At 35.5% G+C, this 20,801-nt stretch overlaps 2 protein-coding genes across 3 annotated transcripts in view; both read left to right on the top strand.

The window, feature by feature from the left end:
• LOC126749087 (twinfilin) overlaps nt 1-1,655 on the top strand; it is a 92,647-nt gene extending 90,992 nt beyond the window's left edge. Inside the window, exon 8 of the mRNA XM_050458714.1 lies at nt 1,642-1,655. The gene's annotated coding sequence lies outside the window, so the exon portion shown is untranslated. The remainder of the gene's footprint in view (nt 1-1,641) is intronic.
• On the top strand, nt 673-10,346 carry LOC126749078 (esterase FE4-like). Of its 2 annotated transcripts, none has more exons than XM_050458699.1 (11): nt 673-796; nt 3,594-3,725; nt 5,283-5,426; nt 5,486-5,639; nt 7,707-7,966; nt 8,016-8,138; nt 8,189-8,360; nt 8,413-8,588; nt 9,664-9,811; nt 9,864-9,999; nt 10,058-10,346. In XM_050458699.1, exons 1-11 carry the CDS (start codon nt 740-742, stop codon nt 10,242-10,244), a joined length of 1,689 nt encoding a protein of 562 aa, XP_050314656.1. In that variant the 5' UTR covers nt 673-739; the 3' UTR covers nt 10,245-10,346. The 2 variants fall into 2 exon arrangements, with proteins under 2 accessions (XP_050314656.1, XP_050314655.1); XM_050458698.1 differs by lacking the exon at nt 673-796 and adding an exon at nt 1,272-1,436.
• The last annotated feature ends 10,455 nt before the right edge of the window (nt 10,347-20,801 follow it).

Raw genomic sequence — 20,801 nt, forward strand, 5'->3', positions numbered from 1 at the left:
TCAATTATATTTCTTAGGTTTTAGTTGAATTTTCAAGTGCCTACTTAAGGATTTCAGACATCTCTTCCTTTTTCGTATTTCCAGAAAATCCAAAAAAAATATTCCACTTATTTAAAGAGAAATATGAATTCCTCTAATACTACCTTTGGATTAATCCTGGAATATTGAGTTTTTTTTAATCCTCAACTGCCTGGGCGAAATTTACATTATATCAGTACCAAGGGTTTGTTGAATGTGTTGATTGGCAAGGCAACGCACAACAAACAAGCGTCCTAAGGATGACTTTATTCACCTCTAAACGTCGACATATAAATTAAAAAGGCTTTGGTTTTATTGGATATCAATCCAATAATTTTCTTCCTTAATTAATTAATTCTGGGTCGCGAAAAACAACCCCACTGGACTGGAACATGAAGCTATAGATTTTCTGGCAAACATACGCAACAATTATGGACCAGAAGCTTATAAAGAAATGGACAAACAGTAACATTTAAAATATGAGATACTTTCAAATACAACTGCAAAGAAGAAGAAGAAGAACCAGTTTACCAACTTGCACTTCTTGCAGTTGTTGTGTGTTTTCTCTAGAATGTCAGTATAACTTTTCGCGCAGGTCCGGTAATAAGGAAGAATAAAATTGTCGGTCGTTACTTTGCAAATAGCCTGTTTGTGAAACTATATTAACTTAACCTCCGTCTAAATGTTTCTATAAGTAAATCAAGTTGAAAAATTCTCGAAAATGCCGCAGTTCTGGTTGTTTTTTATTTTTTTCGGTTGTTATGCTAAAAGGAATTCGGTGAGTAAGTTGTTTATTTGTTTAACGAATCTCGATAGTTTCCTGATTAATTATTTATTCGGAGATTTTCCGTTGGCTTGCTCCTGCGGCATTCTTCATCAAATTAATTCATGAATACTTAAATAGGGAAAGGATCTGTAATATCTGGTCGTATGTATTCATCAATTTCTTAAAATGTTTCCATACCAAAGTACAAAAATCTGAAAGTAAACTACGATTCTATTTCAATTTTATATCAATAAGTGCATTTTCCCGTTAAAAGAACTTCGGCCTAACTCTAAGAGTTCTGCACCATGACCTAATAAGTCCTTACATAAACTGTTAAATAAAAGTCCATCCTGTACATAATAATTACTGGCAATGAAACTAGTAGATTGACCATGGTCATTGCCAAAAGTCCCATTAAGAAGTACCTAATCAAAAACCAGTTTACTACCATGGCGGAATGTTTATATATTAATCGGAAAAGCGACTCGATTCGCTTGTTGTTGATTACCGCGGCGAGTGAAGAACAGTTTGGCGATTGCGACATTTTTTTACCGGACTTGTAGTCGAATAAGCAGCAATGAGCGGGATCGTAAACATCGCGGGTTTGGGTGTTTTATGGTTGTGTTGCTATAAGGTTGTTTGTTCACAGGAGGTAAAGTTTAGAATTTTTTTTAAGGATAGAAATTTTTTATTCGAGTTAAATTAAATCCGGAAGGTCCTATTTTAGGTCCAAAAAATCGTCACTCTATGTATCAAACCTATACTTAACACTTTCGCTGCCGGTAGATGAGCCTAGCATACTCTAGGTGGCAACAAGTTTTTTCATGTCAGATTAAATAAAATGAGATTATCTATAGTTTTCCTATTTTATTTTAATATAACGACAAATAGGAACATAAAAAAAAATTGTAAAAAGTCAACGCGCACACGAAAACTTGAATGGTGCCAACAACGCAGGGCTTGCGTTTGTAACTTCCATAATCTAAAGGGAGCTACACAAAGCCTCGGTCTCAAAAGTATTTATTAATTCTAACAATAAATTACACGTTTTTCGCTCATATTAAGAGCATCATCAGACCTAAAAATTAAAAACAAAGAAACTAAATACAATAACAACCTTAAAGTTAGATAAAATTGGTACCTTAAGAATCGACTACAACCGTAATTTAAGACTTCTCTAATAAGTAATAAAATATGTCCCTGTATCCTGTATTATGATTGCAGTGTTGTTCGTGTCTAATCAAAGTCAAACTGCAGCTATTTTCTTCTGTTGTAACCTAATTTTATCAGTATCGTACATGTAGTGTTTGTAGTCGATTTTTAAGGTACCAATTTAATCTAACTTTAAGGTTGTTATTGTATTTAGTTTCTTTGTTTTAAATTTTTAGGTGTGATGATGTTCTTAATATGAGCGAAACACGTGTAACTTACTGTTGGAATTAATAAATACTTTTGAGACCGAGACTTAGTCTAGGTAGTTCCCTTTAGATTATTGAATGTAGGTCTCTTTGAGAAAATGGACGACTTCTTTCAATTGGTAATTTCCAGTTTATTTATAACTAATAATGAAATTATTTATTGAAATAATTATAAAAATATATAAATATTCAAAACATTTATAGAAATATACAAAATACAAAAATTTAATGAAATATAAAAAAAATATTTACACTATTATTTACTTTTTACACTTTTTTGCATAAATAACCATTATATAATGCTTCACAAAAATAACAATCCCAAAGAAAAAAAAACAGTTATTTTTTACTTTAATAAATCGATATGTTATCTCAACCAAATCCAAATTACGAAATTCACAAACCAACTTTTATATATAACTAGCTGAATGCCCGCGGTGTTACTCGCATGAGAAGAAGGCCTCCAATAATAGTAAATACAACCCACAATACACAAAAATAAAATCCGAAGCCACGGCTCAATGATTGTACATGCAACCCACAATACACAAAAATAAAATCCGAAGCCTCGCCTCATTGGTAGTACATGCAACCCACAATTGCCACGCCGTTTTTCTTGAGGTCAAGGGGCGCGATTAATATAATATAATTATTATAAAACCAAGACACAAATAATCTTAAAAATGATTCGTTAGATGCAGAGCGAGCGGTAAGACTGAGTCGAGTCACCTCTCGGGTATCAGTCTCGCATAGACTCGCCTTGTTGTTATGTCTACCAAACATCTACCAATCATATCGCTAACACCCCTTATCGGTGGAATTTCAAAAAGTTCGTTCGTATTCGGGGCCTACATTATAAAAGGAACCCGTTGGCAAAATTTCACGTTTCTAGCTATTGTAGTTTGGCGATGATGAGTCAGTCGGTCAGGACAAACTCTTTTATATATATAGATAGACAACAATGTTTACACTATGCCACCACACAAAAATCTGTTGTTCCAACAGGCCAATACAAATAAAACCCTATTTGACTACCTGAGGTATTAAACGCAGGAGCCGCGTTGGTGGCACTGGACTTATTAATTAAAAACTTAATTAAACTGAAGATTTAATTTCTTAATAAAATCTCCTTATTTCCTAAGTTCCTTTAATAAGGAACTTAGGAATATTTCCCTATTCTTTAATTAAGCTCTAATTAATTATTATCAATTAAAAACGCACGTGTCCGTGGTTTGTATGCATTGTAATTAATCGTCTTTTAAATTATGTATAAATACAGGGAATAAGATTTAAAAAATGCCTACTAAGTTAATACATTTATAAAAATGCCTTACTACTGATAAAATTAAAAACATTTAATGACGCATAATTTACCCACATTTTCCTTTTAGGAAAACGTCCAAATTAAGTTAAAAAGCGGGATTTTACAAGGGAATATCAAACCACTGGACAACGGACAAACTTACTACAACTTCCAAGGAATCCCTTATGCTTTACCACCAGTAGGAAAACTAAGATTCAGTGTAAGTAGCACTCAACCAATTTCTTGTGGGAAAGGGTTCCGGAAAATTGGTCCTACCGATTTTCCTGAAAATTTTAGGGGCGAAAGATCTTGAGGGCTAGCAGCTCTGAAAGGGTCATTTTCCAAAATGGGCCACTAGTAAATTATTATATTATATAAAAAATTATTTATATTCTTTTTAAGTTCCATTGATTGAGAAAATCAATGCAAATCTTTGGCGCCCAACAAATTTGATATCAATTAATGTCTCTTAAAATATACCACACACAGTTTCAGTGTAATACGAGGGCGGGTCAATAAGTCCGTGACTTTTTGGATAAAAGACAGGTTTTTATATAAAAAGTTATTTTATTTTTCAACATAGTCTCCTTTGAGTTCTATACACTTAGTCCAACGTTTCTCCAATTTTTTTTTCCCTTCAAAGGGAGGTCATCAAAATAGGCATTTGTTTGAGAGATGATTTCGTCGTTGGAGTTAAATCTCTTTCCGCCGAGCCATTTCTTTAAGTTTGGGAATAGGAAATAGTCAATGGGGGCTAAATCTGGAGAATAGGGTGGATGAGGAAGTAATTCGTAACCTAATTCATGGATTTTTGCCATGGAAACTGCACATGTGTGAACCCTTGCATTGTCCTGGTGGAAAAGAACTTTTTTTTTTGGCCAAATGTGGTCTTTTTTCTTTCAGTTCCTCATTGAATCTATCCAATAAGTTGGTATAATATTCTCTATTGATTGTTTTCCCCTTTTGAAGATAGTCGCCATGACTTTATTGGCTGACAAACCCACCTTTACCTTCTTGGGCACCGATTCACCCCGAGAAATCCACTGTTTTGACTGCTGCTTGGTCTCCGGCGTGTTGTGGTGGATCCACATCAAAAATTCGTCCATATTGCGGTTGAATAACGCCAAACACTCCTGGGAAATTGTCACACGGTTGCGTTTGTGGTCGATTGTGAGCACCCATCTTGCGGAAAGCTTTCTCATACCCAAATGATCATTTAAAATTGCAACTACTGAACCATGTGAGATGCCTATGGCTTCCACAATCTCTCTCACTTTCATATGGTGAATTTTTTTTATTGTTTTGGATGTAGAGACCTCGACTGGGCGTCCAGAACGTTCGGCATCTTCCGTGCTTGTACGGCCACATCGAAATTCAGTAAACCACTTCTTTAACATGGAAATGGATGATGCAGTCCCCATAATATTTATCAAGCTTAGCCTTGGTTTGAGTGATGGTTTTTTTCCGTAAAAATGAGCACACGGAATTCACTTTTTTCCATTTTCTTCTCAAAACGAGTGGTAGTCTGCTGTCAACAGCTGTCAAACACAAACTAAATGACGCAGCTTGTTCAAATTTTGACAGGAGCAGAGTTGCCATTTCCATTAAAGGGCGGAAAATTCAAAAAGTCACGGACTTATTGACCCGCCCTCGTATGATCCAAAAAAAGATGCAAAAGCATTCCATTATAGCAAATGTCAATGGTGGATTGTCCTATTATGTCATACAAATTAGAACTAATATTAAAACGATTTGTAAAAAAAACTTGTCCTTACAGGATCCAATACCATTCAAGAAATGGAACGGAATATTAAATGCTACCTCTCCAGGTCCAAACTGTGTGCAACTATTAATGAAACAAACCAAGTTTTCAGTGGCAGGACAAGAAGATTGTTTATATTTGAACGTGTTTACTCCGCAAGTAATAAAACGAACCCCACTATAATAATTTCGATAATACCAGGTTGTTTTCGATTTCAGAATCCTCACACGATAGAAAAGCCATTAGCGGTAATGGTTTGGTTTTACGGAGGCTCCTTTCGTGAGGGAAGTGCGGATATTTATAGTCCCGATTATTTTATGCAAGAAAACAACGTCGTAATTGTTACTTTCAACTATAGGCTCGGATTTTTTGGTAAGTATATAAGAAATAATGAACATAATTGATCTAGTCCAGGCATTTGAATATTTATTAGAAACTTCGTTTCTGGGTTACATTTATACAACCAGTGCAAACGCTCTTCACGTATCCATAATATACGAGTTTTTATTTGATTTTGACTTCACATCATCGCCTATTTCGTTTGCATTATCTCTTATAAAGGGGCTCTTCTTTTGGGGAGTTTTCGCAAGACATTTGGACTCGTTGGACAAAAGTGCTTATAACTTTGATTCTATTCGATGTAGAGAAATGCTGTTTACTTTTTTATAATTTAGAAATATAAGGCTTGATTATTTACAATTGTTTTTTTTTGTTTAGTACAGGGACGCCTTCAAAGCGAATTTTTTTTTGTCCTATTTTTTTAATGGAAATTCGATACAGGTTGCAACGGTTCTTTGAATGTTATGAAACTTTACGGATCGATTAGAATTCACGAGGACCTTATCTGTATAGTTTTTGGTTATTCTAAGCATATGGGAAGTTTTTTTTTAACGTCCAAAATTTTAGACCTGTGTGATATTCTAGCCCCTCTGACGTTTAAACGGTATCTTTGTGGAAATAATGATTGATATAATAGATATGTGCGTCATTTATACAGAGTGAATGCTGTTCATTTGCAAATACCCTTTTTTTCACAATTTTTTTTCTACTTTTAAGCGACGTCACTTAGAGCCAAAAGGCTTATGTACGGTTTGTAGCCTGTAAAAAGGAGAATTTTTTCTCATATCAACCGTACTTCTAAATAAAGCTGTTTTTGAGTTATGAATTTTTGAACATATTTTCACTTTGGAAAGTAATTGTGCACATCCTGTGTGTTATAGAGGAACCAAAATCAATTGAGCAAATGCGCCATTCATTTTACTATAACATACTAAAATTTCATTTACAAGTACCCTAAAAGTAATTTTTTTCTAAAAAAGTACCAAGCACACTGATAATTCTCAAGGCAACCTATGGCCGCGTCTCCATGGCAACGCAAACGAGGATTTTCGCCGAAAAAAGACCCTTTTTATAATCGAAATTTAACTACTAAAACCGATTGGAATCAGGTTAGAATTGATGCTAATCTATTCCTAAGGCTTTATACTATTTTTCCATGTACAAATCATAAGGTACAAATCTTTTTTTATACCCTAAAATATCGTCTGAAAATGGTCGATTTTGACGTCTACTGGCGGTTTTGACAACATGGCGTCAAAGTGGATGAATCGGCTCGGACTTGCTTTCGAATTTCATTGATAAAATGCGTAAAATAGCTCAAAACTTTCAGGAATTGGTATTGAAATATTCAACAGACTCTAAATAATCCGAATATATAAATATCTTTTACCAAATCGTGTTCTTTTAGCCGTGATAATTCGGTAAAGTTTTGACGTTTTAGAATTTACCGTGTGTTATTATTATAATAATCATGCGCACAGTGGTCTATACAAGGCATTTTGCTAGACAAAAATTTCAATACATGGGGTCCACTTTTTGGGGTGGACTTAAGGTATAATTATAAATTTTTTGCAAATATTCTAAATATTAAGTTTTCGAGTCACGTGACCATCAAAACTTTTTCTTATGGGTCCGATTTGATTAAAATTAGGTTTTTGGTTTTTTTTAGGATAAAGTAATTGAATTTTCCAAAGTTTTGAAATATTGTGCATAAGTCCTATTATACACTGAAGCTTGGATTAGAGCGGACTTCTATTCCATGAAGCATGATACCCCAAAAATCGTAAAAACAAATAGTCGTTGGACTGGGGCTATAGTTTCCTCTGCCCAAAAGCTTTTCTACCGATCAAAGCCATTATTCAGCACTCTCTGTAAAACATATTTAAATATTTGGCGAAAGCGCCGGGACAGTCGCTGTAGGATACTCGCTGTAATCCATTAACCCCATCGTGCATGAAAATTTTCCATTTAATTCGAGGCATTCTTTTTCAACTTTTACCTCAGGATTTCACTAATACATCCAATTACAAGCAAACTGCCCTTCTTTTCCTAAGTTCATGAATTAGTCCTGGTATTCCAGAAAACCGAATTTCCTTTAAGGTTTCCTAAGCACAGAAGACGACTATGCCCCAGGCAACTATGGAATGAAAGACATGGTCCTGGCCCTAAAATGGGTGCAACGTAACATTCATAAATTCGGAGGTGACAAAAACAGGGTGACAATATTTGGTGAAAGCGCCGGGGCAGCGGCTGTAGGCTATTTGATGTTATCCAATCAAAGTAAAGGGTTGTTTTATGGGGCTGTAATGCAAAGTGGTTCGCCCCTTTGCAGTTGGGCTTTACACAGAAATGCCAGGAAGGTACGTCTCAATATTCTAATCTTACCGAGGTTTTATGACGTGTTTCTAGGTTGCTTTTGATTTGGGTGCTGCCCTAGGACTTACCACAAACAACTCAGCAACGCTGGTTAATTATTTAAGGTCTGTAGACTTGCCCAGAGCTGGACAAGCGATAATAAACGTCAATTTAGTGGTAAGTCTTATAGACATTTGCTTTTAATGATGACCTAAGTGACGTTTTAGAATTTTGTCACGTCTTTTGAAAATGGCGGACCTTTTGGGCCAGTTATCGAACCTCCAACTAAAGATGCGTTTCTAACGGTCCAGAGTTTTAAAGCATTTCAATCGGGGAGCTTTAATAGGGTGCCTGTCATGATGGGGGTGAATAGTCAGGAGAGTAAATTTTTCACTCCAAGTAAGAGTTGTATTAGTTATTATTTCTGAGTGTTTAATGAACGTGTTTTTAGTGCTAAAGATTAGTTTGCCTGTGTTCATTTACAATGACCTTAGTCCCAGTTCCCTGGCTAGAGGGTATATGAATGTTAGGAATTATAGGGATAGACGGGAAATAGGACAAAGGATAAAGCAGCGTTATTTTAAGTCAAACAGTTTTGCGCAAGCGTCAAAAGCTGAGTTGGTCGAGGTGAGTTCAGATTTTTTTTATTAGTGAGGATAGTTTTGGTTGGGGGTGTTGTCACTTTTCTTATCAAAAACCTTCATGAAATAATTGGTATATTATTAAAATATTTTTATTAAAAGAAACTCTATTTCTTATGAAATAAATTCATATAAGAACGTTGCCTGTACCTCAAAAATTTTCCCAGTTAGAGTCAATTTTGTCTACCAAGGTCAAATTTGAAGTTTTCTAAACACAATATTAAGGTTTGCATTTATCAACAAACATAATTGATAATTACTGAGTAACCACTTAAAATATTTGCATTTTTATTTCATTGGAGGATCCCTGAGGATGAGTTTGAGGGTGAAAACGTAATCGTGAGGAATAAATTTAATTCACAAACTGTCCACCAGATAGAAAAACTAATAATGAAACAAAAGATACTCCATACTCAGATAATTCTCCCTCTTGTTTCCAGATTTATGATTCATGGTTTGACATAAAATAGAACATTTCTTTAATCTTCTTCCATCCTGTACTAAACTCTAAATAGTAAAACTTTAAAATATCCATTCCTAATATTGTTGGTTCATCTGAAAATAAAAAAATATATTAAAATAAATAACAAAGCTTAAGACTAAGTATATTAATTACGCTCCTCGACCACGAACTTAATAAATACACTTGGACTGCCAATTCAAGGAAAAGTAAATGACCACTACTAGGTAGCCGCCATTTTGCGTGATTGTGTCCTTTTGATGTGGGTCACTTTGACAAATTTCAGTTGTGCCAATTGTAGGGAAACAACATTTTTTGAGAGGTTATGTTTACAAATACAAAATAGAAAGTTACATTTAATTAAGAATTTAAGATAGGCAATCCGCTATACTCACACGTCAACTTCATTATCGTTATTTAATATATATTTTTTTGTTGGCAACGTTGAAAATGTTCAGAGTGACCAACATCACCACTATAAAAATGGCGGCCATCATGCAGTGGTCATTTTTGGGTATCGTGGCCATATGCATTCAATTCATTATTAAGTTCGTGTCTTCGACACTAGTTTAAGTTATTTTAATCAACATGCTATATTTAGTTTTTCAGTGATGACTTATTTGTCAAACCGATCAGCAAGACAGCTCAGCTGTTGTCCAACTACGTTCCAGTATACTTTTACGTCTTTGACTATGAAGGGCCCATGGCTAAAACGTGGATGAATTTCATATCTGAGGACAATAAGGAAAGTAAGTATAGAAATCTGAGTGAATGCTCCTTAAAAACTTAAGTCATTATTAGTGAAAGGTACTGCGCATGCTGTTGAGTTATGGTATATGTGGAAACCACTTTGGACTAATCAGAGGTTAAATGGTCAAGAGGAGCAGCTGGTTTCTCGTAGGTTGGTTAAGCTTTGGACCAACTTTGCTACTCAAAGGTAAAGCTTTACAGGTTTATTGAGTTAGTAATTCATTAAACAATTTCATGGCTTGTAGTAATCCCACCCCCACCAAGGACTCGTTATTCAAAAACTCAGTTTGGCCAAAAGTCTCTCCCCCAGACGTAAATTATTTCTGGATCGGTAAAGGCATAGAGACAAGGAAAAACTTTAAAGCGAAAAACATGCAGTTCTGGGAAAGTCTTTATGGAAACTTCTCCAGTGGCCCCACGATATTATATTAAGAATCGTTTTTTGTTATATGGTTATTTGTATTATCTGTGATATGGTTATTTATGTTTTATGGTTATATGGTAAAATGTTCCAAATATATCAATTTATTTATATTTGATTTTTTTATTATAATTACTTACTTATTATTATATTTACTTACGTATTTTTGCATAAATGTACATCGTCAAGATCAATTACAATTATTATAAATTGTGTTCAATATGACCTCCTAAATTTCTTACGCAAGCGTTTACCCTTTTTGAGAATGAGTCATTAACCTTTTCCAACTTAATTGGCGTGACTGTTTGAAAAATCACCCGAATTTTATTTTTCATATTTTCACTTGTGGTAGGAGTTATTTGATAGACTTTTTCCTTCACATATCCCCACAAGAAAATATCCAGTTTGGTCAAATCTGGGGACCTTGCGGGCCAAGGGACCGGCCCACCTCTCCCTATCCACCGGTCATCGGAATAAGTTTGAGAGTTCTTTAAAAACACCCTGTATTAAAAAATTACAAATTATCATAGTCAGCCTAGAGGACGTACCCTAGACTAACTGTGGTACAAGTTTTATAGGCGCAGAATAAATTTTAAGTTAATTATGATTTTTTAAACGAACCCTCTAAAAAGCAAAAAATTACATAAAAAAATTAATTACGTTGCAACGCCGCACGGAAATTTAAAAAACCTTACACCAAAGTAAAGTACTCTTTTTGTTTAATGATTTAGTACCATATTAGCCCTGTATAATGCCATTAAAAAAAATCATATTTTATAGTAACTTTTTTGTGACACACCTAGTATACTTAAAACTATTTTTAGTCCGTAGGTTTTTGTCAACCCTACAACTTTGCTGTAGAACTTTTTGCTCTACCTCGTATAGCTAAGGCGCTATCTTAGCCGTACACCTTGTTGGCACATCCTGTATATGTAATATATAACTTCTGAAATAAGTGTATGACGTTTGAAATTTCTAGAATAGACGGAATGAACAAACCAAACGAACTTACATACAAATTCTTGGACTCAGTAAGGGGACTCTCCCTTTTGAAAGGATCATATTTGCATACAAAAATGCGTTGTATACTATAAATGTATTTAATAAAACCAAAAGTGTATCCTAAATATTATATGACATCTTCCCAACTCGCTTGTTAAGCCTAAAACTTACAATACATCATACATACAATACGTAGCCCATTTTTGGCCTCAAAAACGGACGTCGAAAACGACTTTTTCAGGATTTTCAAAGTGCTCTCATTCTCTTAGTTCTTCTCGGATCCTGTTATAACCCGGTGTTTTCGTAATCTAGGTGACCCAAATAAGACGCTGGTATACTTAGTTTGATTTCGACAAAAATCAATTTTTGGTGAAAAAATTCGATACGGGGGGGTATACCCGAAAAATGAAAAATTCCAAACTTTGAAGGTCGATATCTCGGCTTCTATGGGAGCTATCGGGAAAATTCCAACGGTTTTGTCTTAGTTTCGTCGTTCTAAATCCAACGAGACCACCCGCAAGGTCGTAGCTCTTCTAATAGCTGAGATATGGCATTTTTGATGCCCATTTTTGGCCTCAAAAACGGACGTCGAAAACGAATTTTTCAGGATTTTCAAAGTGCTCTCATTCCCTTAGTTCTGCTCGGATCCTGTTATAACCCGGTGTTTTTGTAATCTAGATGATCAGAATAAGACGCTGGTATACTTAGTTTGATTTCGAAAAAAATCAATTTTTGGTGAAAAAATTCGATACGGGGGGGGTATACCCGAAAAATGAAAAATTCCAAACTTTGAAGGTCGATATCTCGGCTTCTATGGGAGCTATCGGGAAAATTCCAACGGTTTTGTCTTAGTTTCGTCTTTCTAAATCCAACGAGACCATTTGCAAGATCGTAGCTCTGACAATAGCTGAGATATGGCATTTTTGAAGCCCATTTTTGGCCTCAAAAACGGACGTCGAAAACGAATTTTTCAGGATTTTCAAAGTGCTCTCATTCCCTTAGTTCTGCTCGGATCCTGTTATAACCCGGTGTTTTCGTAATCTAGGTGACCCAAATAGACGTTGGTATACTTAGTTTGATTTCGAAAAAAATCAATTTTTGGTGAAAAAATTCGATACGGGGGGGTATACCCGAAAAATGAAAAATTCCAAACTTTGAAGGTCGATATCTCGGCTTCTATGGGAGCTATCGGGAAAATTCCAACGGTTTTGTCTTAGTTTCGTCGTTCTAAATCCAACGAGACCACCCGCAAGGTCGTAGCTCTTCTAATAGCTGAGATATGGCATTTTTGAAGCCCATTTTTGGCCTCAAAAACGAACGTCGAAAACGAATTTTTCAGGATTTTCAAAGTGCTCTCATTCCCTTAGTTCTGCTCGGATCCTGTTATAACTCGGTGTTTTTGTAATCTAGATGATCAGAATAAGACGCTGGTATACTTAGTTTGATTTCGAAAAAAATCAATTTTTGGTGAAAAAATTCGATACGGGGGGGTATACCCGAAAAATGAAAAATTCCAAACTTTGAAGGTCGATATCTCGGCTTCTATGGGAGCTATCGGGAAAATTCCAACGGTTTTGTCTTAGTTTCGTCGTTCTTAATCCAACGAGACCACCCGTAAGGTCGTAGCTCTTCTAATAGCCGAGATATGGCATTTTTGATGCCCATTTTTGGCCTAAAAAACGGACGTCGAAAACGAATTTTTCAGGATTTTCAAAGTGCTCTCATTTCGTTAGTTCTGCTCGGATCCTGTTATAACTCGGTGTTTTTGTAATCTAGATGATCAGAATAAGACGCTGGTATACTTAGTTTGATTTCGAAAAAAATCAATTTTTGATGAAAAAATTCGATACGGGGGGGTATATCCGAAAAATGAAAAATTCCAAACTTTGAAGGTCGATATCTCGGCTTCTATGGGAGCTATCGGAAAAATTCCAACGGTTTTGTCTTAGTTTTGTCTTTCTAAATCCAACGAGACCATTTGCAAGATCGTAGCTCTGACAGTAGCTGAGATATGGCATTTTTGAAGCCCATTTTTGGCCTCAAAAACGGACGTCGAAAACGAATTTTTCAGGATTGTCAAAGTGCTCTCATTTCGTTAGTTCTGCTCGGATCCTGTTATAACCCGGTGTTTTCGTAATCTAGATGATCAGAATAAGACGTTGGTATATTTTTCGGGTATACCCCCCCGTATCGAATTTTTTCACCAAAAATTGATTTTTTTCGAAATCAAACTAAGTTTTGTCTTAGTTTCGTCGTTCTAAATCCAACGAGACCACCCGCAAGGTCGTAGCTCTTCTAATAGCTGAGATATGGCATTTTTGATGCCCATTTTTGGCCTCAAAAACGGATGTCGAAAACGACTTTTTCAGGATTTTCAAAGTGCTCTCATTCCCTTAGTTCTGCTCGGATCCTGTTATAACCCGGTGTTTTCGTAATCTAGGTGACCCAAATAAGACGCTGGTATACTTAGTTTGATTTCGAAAAAAACCAATTTTTGGTGAAAAAATTCGATACGGGGGGGTATATCCGAAAAATGAAAAATTCTAAACTTTGAAGGTCGATATCTCGGCTTCTATGGGAGCTATCGGGAAAATTCCAACGGTTTTGTCTTAGTTTCGTCATTCTAAATCCAACGAGACCACCCGCAAGGTCGTAGCTCTTCTAATAGCTGAGATATGGCATTTTTGATGCCCATTTTTGGCCTCAAAAACGGACGTCGAAAACGAATTTTTCAGGATTTTCAAAGTGCTCTCATTCCCTTAGTTCTGCTCGGATCCTGTTATAACCCGGTGTTTTCGTAATCTAGATGATCAGAATAAGACGCTGGTATACTTAGTTTGATTTCGAAAAAAATCAATTTTTGGTGAAAAAATTCGATACGGGGGGGTATACCCGAAAAATGAAAAATTCCAAACTTTGAAGGTCGATATCTCGGCTTCTATGGGAGCTATCGGGAAAATTCCAACGGTTTTGTCTTAGTTTCGTCGTTCTGAATCCAACGAGACCATCCGCAAGGTCGTAGGTCTTACGATAGCCGAGATATGGCATTTTTGATGCCCATTTTTGGCCTCAAAAACGGACGTCGAAAACGACTTTTTCAGGATTTTCAAAGTGCTCTCATTCCCTTAGTTCTGCTCGGATCCTGTTATAACCCGGTGTTTTCGTAATCTAGGTGACCCAAATAAGACGCTGGTATACTTAGTTTGATTTCGAAAAAAACCAATTTTTGGTGAAAAAATTCGATACGGGGGGGTATATCCGAAAAATGAAAAATTCTAAACTTTGAAGGTCGATATCTCGGCTTCTATGGGAGCTATCGGGAAAATTCCAACGGTTTTGTCTTAGTTTCGTCATTCTAAATCCAACGAGACCACCCGCAAGGTCGTAGCTCTTCTAATAGCTGAGATATGGCATTTTTGATGCCCATTTTTGGCCTCAAAAACGGACGTCGAAAACGAATTTTTCAGGATTTTCAAAGTGCTCTCATTCCCTTAGTTCTGCTCGGATCCTGTTATAACCCGGTGTTTTCGTAATCTAGATGATCAGAATAAGACGCTGGTATACTTAGTTTGATTTCGAAAAAAATCAATTTTTGGTGAAAAAATTCGATACGGGGGGGTATACCCGAAAAATGAAAAATTCCAAACTTTGAAGGTCGATATCTCGGCTTCTATGGGAGCTATCGGGAAAATTCCAACGGTTTTGTCTTAGTTTCGTCGTTCTGAATCCAACGAGACCATCCGCAAGGTCGTAGGTCTTACGATAGCCGAGATATGGCATTTTTGATGCCCATTTTTGGCCTCAAAAACGGACGTCGAAAACGACTTTTTCAGGATTTTCAAAGTGCTCTCATTCCCTTAGTTCTGCTCGGATCCTGTTATAACCCGGTGTTTTCGTAATCTAGGTGACCCAAATAAGACGCTGGTATACTTAGTTTGATTTCGAAAAAAACCAATTTTTGGTGAAAAAATTCGATACGGGGGGGTATATCCGAAAAATGAAAAATTCTAAACTTTGAAGGTCGATATCTCGGCTTCTATGGGAGCTATCGGGAAAATTCCAACGGTTTTGTCTTAGTTTCGTCATTCTAAATCCAACGAGACCACCCGCAAGGTCGTAGCTCTTCTAATAGCTGAGATATGGCATTTTTGATGCCCATTTTTGGCCTCAAAAACGGACGTCGAAAACGAATTTTTCAGGATTTTCAAAGTGCTCTCATTCCCTTAGTTCTGCTCGGATCCTGTTATAACCCGGTGTTTTCGTAATCTAGATGATCAGAATAAGACGCTGGTATACTTAGTTTGATTTCGAAAAAAATCAATTTTTGGTGAAAAAATTCGATACGGGGGGGTATACCCGAAAAATGAAAAATTCCAAACTTTGAAGGTCGATATCTCGGCTTCTATGGGAGCTATCGGGAAAATTCCAACGGTTTTGTCTTAGTTTCGTCGTTCTGAATCCAACGAGACCATCCGCAAGGTCGTAGGTCTTACGATAGCCGAGATATGGCATTTTTGATGCCCATTTTTGGCCTCAAAAACGGACGTCGAAAACGACTTTTTCAGGATTTTCAAAGTGCTCTCATTCCCTTAGTTCTGCTCGGATCCTGTTATAACCCGGTGTTTTCGTAATCTAGGTGACCCAAATAAGACGCTGGTGTACTTAGTTTGATTTCGAAAAAAATCAATTTTTGGTGAAAAAATTCGATACGGGGGGGTATACCCTCAACTACCTACAACTCTCAATTTGCACCCTTTTGAAACCTGTGCTTTAATGAAGAAAAATATATATATATCTGCACCGTTAATCTAATTCCGGTAACATTAAAGAAAATTATGTCGAAACCGTGTTCCGTGCACGGAAATCGTATAACCCATTTAAATAAACGGGTTTTCTCGCGACTACGCCGCCTGAATATTTTTGATATTATTAAAATCGATTTATTTAAAATTTAATGTACGCCGAGGTGAGCTCCGCGGAGCTTTTAAAAAAATCATGCCGGGAAATATAGCGACGAAAACGCCGTTTGAAATCTTCGAGGAATTTCCTCGCCGTGACTTGCTTGGGAAATTAATGACTTAACTCCTTTCCCTTCGTCTTCCACCGCCCCTTCACCAGTCAGTGTTGACAATTTGGGAATGCTAGTAAGTGTTTCGGGCATTTGTGATCATTTATTCCAGAAGTGTTTCAAGCATTTCAAATTTCTTTCAAGGTGTGTTTTGAAGAAATTAATCTTAAGTTGAAGTAATGAAAAATAAATATAACTGAATATATAATGAAATAATTATAACTAATCTTAAAAGTGAGATAAGGATATATAAATGAGAAATCAACTTTTCACCCTATTCATTCAAGACTAACTAAAGAAAACATTTTTTTTTCTAGGCCAACGTTTCGAATTATATTTAGTTGGATATAGGATAAAAGAGGACGGTGATTTTTTGCAGAAAATTAAACAAAAATAAAAGACTAAACAATACGTTAATACCACGAGCTTTATAAATATACCTGATGGACCACTGCCTGGTGGCCGCCATTTTTATAGTGATTGCGTCCTTTTGATGTTGGTCACTCTGAACATTTACAGTGTTGTCAACAAAAAATATATTAAATAACGGTAATGAAGTTGACGTTTGACGTGTGAGTATAGCGGATTGCCTACTAGTTTTTGGCGATTTGTAAACGACGCTTGGGTATATCGTCTGCAACTTCCTCCTTATTTAATACGTGGATAATGGATCACCATCCTTATTGAAACGTAATTGGTTCACTGTTTCACAAAACCGAATTATTGTGAATTGTCCCTCATAAAATCATCTATATTTTCATTATTATAAATGGTTGTACCTTATTAATGTAAAAACACTGTACATAGAAGGAAAGTAAAAGTCATAGCAGTAAAAATAGAAAGAAAATAAAAGTGTTTTTAACTAAATTTGTTAAGTAAATACAAGCAAAAATTTAAATGAAGATCATCATTTTCATGGTATTAGGATTTATAAGATTCAGGTCGAAGTTAAGATTCAAGATTATCAGAATAATAAAACAAATATTTTAAAGTGCATGCATCTAACCCACTTTACTTTCTTTCACAAATTTAAACCAAATTTTTAAAGAAGTACAAGAAGTCACAGATCTAATGCAACTATCTTAAATTTTTAACTAAATTTAACTTTCTATATTGTATTTGTAAACATAACCTCTCAAAAACTTTAATTGTTTTATTTCCCTACGATTGGCACACCTGAAATATGTCAGAGTGACCAACATCGAAAGGACACAATCACGCAAAATGGCGGCCCCCTAGTAATGGTCATTTATTTTTCATTGGCAGTCCAGGTATATTTATTAAGTTCGTGGTTAATATGGATAGTGAAACTTAAATATGAAAAAAATATAGTATGGATATAACATTTAAAATATAAATTACGATCAGTTGAATTATAAAAAAAATTAATAATTAAATTTTCATTAGTAAAAATCGTTTGTAGCAAGATAATCCATGATAAACCAATAAAAAAAAATGTTATATAGGTCATAGAGCTATAGATCACCAAATATACAACAAAAAAACAAGGAAAAGAGACTCTCCGAAATTATAATTTTGCTTTATTAGAGAAAAAGACCTCACAGGTTCAAACATGGATATCAGCACAACATAGGGACTTTTGAGCCGATAATTAGGGGAAAAAATAGTTTCTTTAGTCTTTGACTAATAAACCCACAACCACGTCTTTTATTTAAAATAACTGTGATTTAATTTTCTAATTAATTTTCTAATTCACTCTTGGCACTATAATCAAATTATTCTTATACGAAAGTGAGTTAAAATAAATAGAAGATGTGAAATTTAGTTTTGGTTGAAAATTAAAAAAAAAAAAAAAGAAGTGAAATCGTGACTCGCAGGCGAATTTATATTTTCGCCAGGATCCAGAGGACAAGCTGGAATAAATTTTAATGCGAAATTCAATATTTGCGTCCGCCGCCGCCACTTTGGAATTCCTTTTAGGGCGCATTTTAACTAACTGTCATGCGACGTACGAATTTCAGAGGGTTCAAATAACGCTCTACAATGGATTTTTTCATTAGTGGAGAGGTTCGTTTTTTGAGACCACGCCCTTTAAATTTCCAATATGTTTTTCAATAAATTTCAATTTTATTCCAGGCATTTGAGGCCACTTCTTAAAAGGTTTTAAAAAGAGGCTTTATTTTTCCCAGGCATTAAACGTTAAAATTTTCACGTTGTTCCAGACATTAAAGCAAAGAATTTGCGTGGCCTGCAGCTCTGAGGAGGATCATTCTGCCGTGCTAAGACAAGAGGTCGTAAGTGACAAAATTTCGGATTTTAAGATTTTTGCATATTTGGGACCGGTATGATTATTCTGATCAGTATACTAAGTCATAAAGTCGTATGTTAAGTAGAAATGCCCGAAACAGTATAACAATTTTGTCATATCTGCCAAATATTGAGAAAATACTAAATCAAAATGTCGTATTTAATGTATACAAAAACAAAATGTACTATGTGTCACTTAAGACATATTAATTTAGCTTATTAAGAAATAATTTGAAAAATTTAAAAACTGGACTTTGTACTCATTTCTTATCTATTTTATAAATTATGAGCAAACATCTGTAAAGCAAATTAAATTAAAATATTTGCAATCAGGGCACACCTTCATGAGTGCTGATGCCTTCCACCATCAGGTGGAGAAATCATTAAAACAAAAAGGAAAGGTTTTAGACTTTGAAGACTATAAGAATTGTGTACAATTGTCGAATAGTGGCCGAAATAGTTGTCTAGAAATGAACCTCTGAACGTAAGAGACTTTTCTTCCCGATTCAAACTAAATAAAACTGAACCAAAACCCTACCTTTCTAATATTTGTGAAGTAACTTTTGTCAGAGGGTATAGGACATTATTGTATAAAACAAACTTCGAGAGTGCTTTAATTGAACTGGACTTTCTTACTGCCAAAGCACTAAAAGAAGGTGTTCCTGAGCCAGAAAGAAAAACTATTCCTAGAGGTATCATTAGCTAGAAAAAGTTAAAGAAAAGCTAGAAAACAAAATCTTATTCAGAAACTAACAGCAATGGGTATTTCAAAGGGCCGACTTCTGTTTTGGAAGTTTGCCTAAAAATCAGGAAGAAACCAATCTGGATGACTAAACTGTTTATTATTATAACGGTAATTTTAATGTTAAGGATTTTTATATTCATTTTTGGTTTCGTTCTAAATCCAACGAGACCATCCGCAAGATCGTAGCTTTTACAATAGCCGAGATATGGCATTTTTGATGCCCATTTTTGGCCTCAAAAACGAACGTCGAAAACGAATTTTTCAGGATTTTCAAAGTGCTCTCATTCCCTTAGTTCTGCTCGGATCTTGGTATAACCCGGTGTTTTCGTAATCTAGGTGACCCAAATAAGACGCTAGTATACTTAGTTTGATTTCGAAAAAAATCGATTTTTGGTGAAAAAATTCGATACGGGGGGGTATACCCGAAAAATGAAAAAACCCAAACTTTGAAGGTCGATATCTCGGCTTCTATGGGAGCTATCGGGAAAATTCCAACGGTTTTGTCTTAGTTTCGTCATTCTGAATCCAACGAGACCATCCGCAAGGTCGTAGCTTTTACAATAGTCGAGATATGGCATTTTTGATGCCCATTTTTGGCCTCAAAAACGGACGTCAAAAACGACTTTTTCAGGATTTTCAAAGTGCTGTCATTCCCTTAGTTCTGCTCGGATCCTGTTATAACCCGGTGTTTTCGTAATCTAGGTGACCCAAATAAGACGCTGGTATACTTAGTTTAATTTCGAAAAAAATCAATTTTTGGTGAAAAAATTCGATACGGGGGGGTATACCCGAAATATGAAAAATTCCAAACTTTGAAGGTCGATATCTCGGCTTCTATGGGAGCTATCGGAAAAATTCCAACGATTTTCTCTTAGTTTCGTCATTCTGAATCCAACGAGACCATCTGCAAGGTCGTAGCTCTTCTAATAGCTGAGATATGGCATTTTTGATGCCCATTTTTGGCCTCAAAAACGGACGTCGAAAACGACTTTTTCAGGATTTTCAAAGTGCTCTCATTCCCTTAGTTCTGCTCGGATCCTGTTATAACCCGGTGTTTTCGTAATCTAGGTGACCCAAATAAGACGCTGGTATACTTAGTTTAATTTCGAAAAAAATCAATTTTTGGTGAAAAAATTCGATACGGGGGGGTATACCCGAAATATGAAAAATTCCAAACTTTGAAGGTCGATATCTCGGCTTCTATGGCAGCTATCGGAAAAATTCCAACGATTTTCTCTTAGTTTCGTCGTTCTGAATCCAACGAGACCATCTGCAAGGTCGTAGCTCTTCTAATAGCTGAGATATGGCATTTTTGATGCCCATTTTTGGCCTCAAAAACGGACGTCGAAAATGAATTTTTCAGGATTTTCAAAGTGCTCTCATTCCCTTAGTTCTGCTCGGATCCTGTTATAACCCGGTGTTTTCGTAATCTAGGTGACCCAAATAAGACGCTGGTATACTTAGTTTAATTTCGAAAAAAATCAA

The sequence above is a fragment of the Anthonomus grandis genome, chromosome 22, assembly GCF_022605725.1.
Source record: "Anthonomus grandis grandis chromosome 22, icAntGran1.3, whole genome shotgun sequence".
Taxonomy (NCBI): Eukaryota; Metazoa; Arthropoda; class Insecta; order Coleoptera; family Curculionidae; genus Anthonomus; species Anthonomus grandis.

What these genes read in the sequence shown, in the direction of transcription:
- LOC126749078 (XM_050458698.1), top strand. Translation starts at nt 1,362, where the DNA reads ATGAGCGGGATCGTAAACATCGCGGGTTTGGGTGTTTTATGGTTGTGT. An exon ending in TAATAAACGTCAATTTAGTG is followed by an intron (nt 8,139 to 8,188) that starts GTAAGTCTTATA and finishes GTGACGTTTTAG; the next exon opens with AATTTTGTCACGTCTTTTGA. An exon ending in ATCTGAGGACAATAAGGAAA is followed by an intron (nt 9,812 to 9,863) that starts GTAAGTATAGAA and finishes AGTCATTATTAG; the next exon opens with TGAAAGGTACTGCGCATGCT.